Source organism: Macrobrachium rosenbergii, chromosome 43, assembly GCF_040412425.1.
Source record: "Macrobrachium rosenbergii isolate ZJJX-2024 chromosome 43, ASM4041242v1, whole genome shotgun sequence".
NCBI classification, from domain to species: Eukaryota; Metazoa; Arthropoda; class Malacostraca; order Decapoda; family Palaemonidae; genus Macrobrachium; species Macrobrachium rosenbergii.
The window spans coordinates 50,717,858-50,725,140 of record NC_089783.1 but is presented as its reverse complement, the minus strand read 5'-3'; the positions used below and the strand labels follow the sequence as shown (position 1 = coordinate 50,725,140).

The 7,283-nt window shown below is 38.1% G+C and overlaps 1 protein-coding gene across 2 annotated transcripts in view; it reads right to left on the bottom strand.

The window, feature by feature from the left end:
* Positions 1-416: 416 nt before the first annotated feature.
* LOC136828890 (hatching enzyme 1.2-like) overlaps positions 417-7,283 on the bottom strand; it is a 122,746-nt gene continuing 115,879 nt past the window's right edge. For both annotated transcript variants that reach the window (XM_067087188.1, XM_067087187.1), the window contains 4 exons: positions 6,679-6,808; positions 5,555-5,751; positions 2,288-2,387; positions 417-1,734 (listed from right to left, as the gene is read on the bottom strand). In XM_067087188.1, the coding sequence (XP_066943289.1) occupies positions 1,557-1,734; positions 2,288-2,387; positions 5,555-5,751; positions 6,679-6,808 (605 nt within the window). In that variant the 3' untranslated portion in view covers positions 417-1,556. The remainder of the gene's footprint in view (positions 1,735-2,287; positions 2,388-5,554; positions 5,752-6,678; positions 6,809-7,283) is intronic.

Below are 7,283 nucleotides of genomic sequence, written 5' to 3'. Positions count from 1 at the left end.
TGAAAGCACACAAGTCTAGGCTCTGAGCCAATACATCCTTATGCCAACAATGATATAAATAATAACAAAGAAGACAAAAAGACCAGCTGGGTAGGAAACCCGTTTTCTATGGTGGAAGTAAAGGAATGCGATGGGGCTTCCAGGACAACAATGACGAATGAGGTGGTGACTGTTCCTCTGGAATGAAGTGAAATAATTAAGTATCATCGGCAAGAAAAATTCATGATTGTCGTGTAAAGGGCACTAACTAAATTCTCCTTCCCTTGAAACTGGAGCTACAGGTTTTGGACGAAGGTCCATTTTGTGCATTCTTCAGTACATGTTTCCGCTGTCCAATATATATATATATATATATATATATATATATATATATATATATATATATATATATATATATATATATATATATACTCGTATATATATATATAGTTAACATTGACAGATATCTGTTTACCTATCTACTAGTCTAGCTTAATCTAAATTTCAATATAAACAAAATAGGGACGGTTGAACAAATTTTCGAATAAAAAAAGATAGAAAAAATCTAGCTTAAGCATTTGCAAAATTTCGCTGATGAATAACCCACTTTCCAAACTTAATGAGGCAAAAAGAATGAAAAAAAAGCTTAATATATCAGCTTTTTTCCCCTTCGGTGATAAAATTGGCTTTAACTCTTTTCTACTTCTTTAGTCCATTGCAACGATCTGCCAGGTTCTTTATCACTTGTCGTCTTTGGCAAAGCTGAATAAAAACCGACTGCCTTCTTAGTGCCCTGTATCAACTGAACATTCAAAATTTCATATCTATCCCGCTGTGTAAATATGTCAATTCTGTTTTAGAAGTCTAGGGGCATCCTCGAGCTGTTATCAGGATTCACTTGTCCTCTGTTCCTGACTGGGAATAGCTAGTAGAGGCAACCAGCGGTCTGCCCTGGAATTCTGTTTTTCCCTGTGTTCCCAAAGTTTTCTGACTTATAATACCCTGATTCGAGGTCAGAAGCTTCCAGTTTATATTTCCAGGGTCTTGACCTTGAATATCTGGAATCGAACTCGGAGAAACTGTATTTAAAAGCCCGCTTTGATTTTCATTTTCGCTATTGAGTCCATTGGTGATGTAAAGATTTTCACACAGAGAGAGAGAGAGAGAGAGAGAGAGAGAGAGAGAGAGAGAGAGAGAGAGAGAGAGAGAGAGAGAGAGAGAGAGAGAGAGAGTTCATCTTGTACTGCTACTTTCAATGCAGTCCTTAGAAGGGAAAGAAACTCAGATGAAGGAACTATTAAATCAGAAGAAACGAAGAGTAAGGAACAGACAAAAAAAAGGAGCACCATGCCCATGGTAACGACTACGTCGATAATGATGACGATAATGATGATAATGGTAACGATGATGATGATGATGATGATGATGATGAAGTTGAATAAGATGACAACAACAAAAAACCTTGACTGAATCTTTGACGAAACAGAGACATCACAGTCAATGCATTCATACAAATCTCTTACTCATAGTCAATATGAACCAGAGAATCCGTAAGATATTGGAGAATTTATGAAGCCTTACAACCCCAGGAATCGACAGATGGTCCTGTATTTATCCCTCTGGAACGGATTACGGTCATCCAGACAGTCGTAGAGATGGTTCACCTTCAGACAGTCTGTCTTGCTGAGCATCAGTCTTTGGCCGATCTTGGCTCCCTTCACTTTCGGCACAATCGTCGGTTTGTCGCGGGAGTAACTGTTGATGTAAATAAATAGGAACTTATTAATAACTTTTTCAACACACAAGGCAATACATGCATTTGTATTTTGGCAATGAAGAATAAGTATTGGCAGTTTTCACTCTTGTATTCATTCTAGTGTATGTAAAGCTTGTGTACATATATATGTTATATACTGTACATACATACATACACACACACACACACACACATATATATATATATATATATATATATATATATATATATATATATATATATATATATATATATATATACATATATATGCGCAGTCAAACGTGTGTGTGTGTGTGGTGTGGATGTGGGTGTACACATGCATATGAAAGAGAAAGAGACAATGAGTATTTTCTGGGTCCTCACAAGAGACGGTGTTAGCACAAGGCCAGTTCAGTTTCGTTAGGAGCAGAGACCGATAAACATGAATAAGACAAGAAAAGGAAGAGCGAACAAGACGGAAATAACAAAAAAAAAGTACAAAAGAATCAGGAAAATAATTCTGGTCTTAATTAAAAAAAAAAAAAACTCAGTGGCAACGATATTGACACGCACCTGAAAAAATAGCTTCCGTAATGCATTACAGAATCGTAGTCATAGTCGAAAGTGAAGGTTGTATTCACTTCGCTTTGTTTGTTGAAGTTGTGGAGGTAGTCTGAAATAAACAAAAAGCTTCGATGAACAAAATGTATACATCTAACCATTTCCGCGTGCTTCTTAAGAGGGAAAGTAATCGATCCCCCAATGATGTCAATCTTGATTTTCTGTTGTCTTTGAAAATCAGGTCTACACTATAAGTATTCCATGTCCGCATAAACCTGCTTTGTTCTTTTAAATGAAATATGTTTTTTACGTTGTCATTTCCTGTAGGTTATCATCTCCTTCATTTACATTTCATTAATCATTAAGTGATTTATTTCATTCCATTACGGCGCTGAACGACCAAAATAGGTCCCAGTGCTTGTCCCTAAATTTCATAATCCATCCATCCATAGGCGTAAGAGGTAGGTTTTTTCAAATTGCCACATATCTGTGTAATAAACACCAAACAGCTGTTAAATCATGTACAGTAGGTACGAATTTAAAGAAGTTTAGCAAAACCATGTAGTTACTATTTATTCTTCCCCCGAATGCCCGAATATCCCAACCCATTTGCCCGAATTTTAGCAAATTCCCGAACCCCCCGCCTCCCACGTCTATGCATCCATCATATCGGATAGAGTAACTTAATTGCTTTCATTTTTTACATTAATATCATATTCATGATGTTAAACACGCTGTAAAAATGTTTTTTTGCTAAAATCTCTTGATAATTTTTCTCATATCTCCAATGAAGTTTTAGGACCAAACTGCAAATTTTTCATCTCCTGACCTTGATGTCAACTTCATCATTGGTCTTATGATGGCCAAAGTTACGCAGAATTAGGTTTAGTCAGTTTGTGGCTGGGAAACCAGCCGCAGAACATGAAAATCTGCAGCCATAATCACCGTGTATATTAAAAGGCCATTCAAAAGAAGGATTGGATTGTACCTTGTGGAACCACATTTTCCTAAGGGAAAGGTCTAATGGCATCCCTATGCATGCATACATACATACATGTAATGATAAACGCATACACACAAACACACAAACACACACATATGTATATATATATATATATATATATATATATATATATATATATATATATATATATATATATATATATATATATATATATATATATATATCACTTACGTGTGAATTTTACTTTTTCGTATTCACACATATTAAGCCACAAATACCGTTTAATATCGGAACCACGTCTAGTGAATTCGACATTAAACATACTCTGGAATAACGTATACCCAAAAGGAATTATAATATTGGTAAGTTCTGCGCCGGGCAGTATTCGAACCCTAAGCAGGGATCCTGACCACCCGGGTATCAAGATGACCAGACTCCAGCTATCTTGATGCCCAGGTGGTCAAAATCACCGTCGATCGTTGCTTCTAACGCACGCCATGGTCGGAATTCTTGGCAGAGCAGGGGCACTCGTCCATTATGATTTCCTTTGGGTGTCGGTTATTCCTAAGGTATAGTGAATTCGATATCCAAGGGCACTGGTTGATTAATATTTGTTGATATATATATATATATATATATATATATATATATATATATATATATATATATATATATATATATATATATATATATATATATATATATATATTGGTGCATACCTAGATTTACTGACCCTGTACCTAACCAAATCTTCATGTTGATCATTGGTTTTTAATGAGAGACTGATTCAGTTTCAAAATTCGTTGTAATGATAGCCAAAGCTTTCTCCACTGTGGAAACATTTTGTTCTGTTAAATAAATTGATCTGATTCAGTTTTTCACTTGTGCTTGAAAAAATGTTGGGATGTGGCACAAGGGTTTCTGTGATAGTGTCATCAGTGTGTTGAGGCTGTGTAACAGCTAGTTTCGTCAGATTTGCTGTTTCCCACTAAACATGCAAATTTATATCAGACTGGTCATTGTGCCCTGTTCTCTGGAAGGAACAGTTCTGTTTCACATGAGCAGGAAGGCCAGCTAAATGGCAGAAGAAACTTCTTCAGCAGGGGTTACTAGGAGCAACTCGTCTTTTAATTAGATTCTTCTTTGAAGGCTGCACAGGAAACCATTTTATGGAAAAATGATTTTTTTCTTGCCAGTTTTCAGTATTGCCAGGGGTCTAGGCACTGAATTCCTATATTTTTTGCTATGATTTTTACAATAATACAGTCTTGATATCCATCATTGGTTCAAAATTGCTGGATCAGGGGTGTTCTCATACATTTGGGGCCTGGGGGACACAGTCCCATTTGGGGCCCGTCTTATGGGGTAGGAGGCGAGTGAAGTGAGCCAAAGCAACTGGGGGGTTCGGGGGGGCCCGATGTAAGCCACCCCCGGGGAAATTTTTAGAATATGAGCAATTGTAGGGTCATTTTAAAGGCACTTGTAAATGCAAATTTCAGAAATTTTATTTCTTAAATTTCGCATTTTGGGGCCACCCCCCTCACTTTGGTGCCCGGGGGGGGGATTTCAAACAGCCCCCTCGCTCCCCACCCCAAGAGCGTCGCTGTGCTGGATTAGCACAGGTTCCTCGTTGTGAGATGACCAGCCACTGCAATGCTCGAACGACTCACTGCCTTCTTCTTTAGTATCCAGGCTTCTAAAACTGGTAAACATGCGATGTACTGACGTTCAGAGGTGTTTTTATTTGCCGCCTTGGTGGCGCAGTGTATGATTCTCGGCTACCAGTCGAAAGGGCCGGGGTTCAAATCCCGCTGCTCACTGATGGCTCGGATTGAGCCACTGCACAAACCCGGTAGCCCGTCAAACTGGAGAGGTTCAGGAGGAGAAGAAGTACCAGCCCTCAGGCTGGGGAGTTTAACAGTGGACCTAGCGACACATGGGCCACGTGTCATAGGTGCTGGGACCTGTCCCCCTCTGGCTGTCGGCCTAAGAAACAGGAGATCAGCGCCTGCCCTATGAGCCTACAGAGGCCCAGGAGGACTTTAACTAAAACTTTACTAAATTTATTTAGACAAGTGGGACACATTTATCTACGCTCATCTCCATTGGGAAATCAAGTTTGTTATTTGTGAAAAGTAGATGCATTTTATTAAAAAGGAATAAAAACGCTTCATATTATTCAAAAATGTCTTCGAGATTCTAGAAACTGATTTACTACGTATATTTATTACCCTAGCCCCCAACCAAAATAAATAATTAAATAAAGATCTGTAAATAGGAGACATTACAGAAGTATGGCCACTAAGGAACATTACCTTGAATAACATTTTCTTTGACAATAGTGACGTGTTCGTCCCTGTCAGAACGAGCTTGTTCATGGAAGACCCCAAGGGCGTGAAGAAACTCGTGGATGGGCTTTCCAACGCTGCCAAAGCATCTGAGAGACCTGGCGTCTGGTTGCCTCAAGGAGAGGATCTGCTGCCCTCCTCGTTTCCCTACGTAAGACCAGCATCTGTGGATCGAGTGATGTATGAATATTTTTTTGTATGGTGTTGTGAATAATAAGGTGAAACAACATGCAAGATAAGAAAATGGTTCAAAATTTGGCAGGAAGACTATTGAACTTGTATTACTAAACGCATGATAAGAAAATTGCTAACTCCAATGTCTATCATTACAGTTTTAGTTTGCTGTAAAAGAAAACTACTGACATGGCTTTGTTTGTCCATCCGCACTTTTTCTGTCCGCCCTCAGATCTTAAAATGTACTGAGGCTAGAGGGCTGCAAATTCGTATGTTGATCATCCACCCTCCAATCATCAAACATAGCAAATTGCAGCCCTCTAGCCTCAATAGTTCTTATTTTAATGAAGGTAAAAGTTACCCATGATCGTGCGTATGGCACCGCTAGGTGCCAGCCGCCGACGCATTTTCACTTCACCGCAAATGGGGAGCAACTGAACGCTGCCCGGTCGCGGTTGAGAGTTTCATACTGCAGCTCATCGAGAGTTTCATACAGCATTATACGTTGTACAGAAAACTCGATTGCGCCGAAGAAAATTCGATGCAATATTTACTTATATAACTATTGTTTCCAGCTTGAGGTAATGATGAATACTACGTGATCTCAAGTTCAAAATTTAGGATAAACTATTCCCAGATGGGTACACGGACCAAAAACTATTAGAAAATTATAATTATGAATAAAAACTTTTCAAGAATTCCGCTAGAGTAACATCGTAGGTACAAGTAGCCGTATTACAATCTAACCTACCATATAAGGGTTCTTCTATAACCGTTTCCAATCAGATTCATCCAAACACTTTCATACTCTCTTATGATATCTGCTAACACAGTTAAACAAAGGTAGACACAGCTAACGAGATATCTCTTCTTCCTATTTCGTCAACGAAGGCGATAGATAACAAGACCTAACTTACCCGGCTGGCTGTTCCACTGGCCAAATAAGGAGGTAATCTTCGGCTTTCCCGTCCCACGGGACGAAATTGATGCAAGTCATGAAGTTCAGGGTTGAAATGGCCCTCTCTATTACCGTCCGCTCGTTAGGAACTGGCAAAGAGATATGAAGTGGTTACTAAGTATGCATAGGATTTGTATGTATGTATATGTGTGTATATATATACGTATATATATAATGATTTTATCACTTCCACAATTCTTCTGTGCATTAATACAGTTACTAACAGGACCTCGTTAAAACTGGGTGGTATCTAGCGGAGATATTTATTCAGGAAAAGTTTGCAAGCTTTCCAGGGCTAACAGTCCTCATTGTCAAGTATCCGAATACTTGGCAATGAGGACTGTTAGCCTTAGAAATCTTGTAACCTTTCCTGAGTAAATATCTCCGCTAGATACCATTCAGTTTTAACGAGGTCCTATATATATATATATATATATATATATATATATATATATATATATATATATATATATATATATATATATATATATATATATATATATATATATATAGTCAAATATCAGAGACCATGCTTTTCAGGTCACAGAAGAAGTGCCTAGGAAC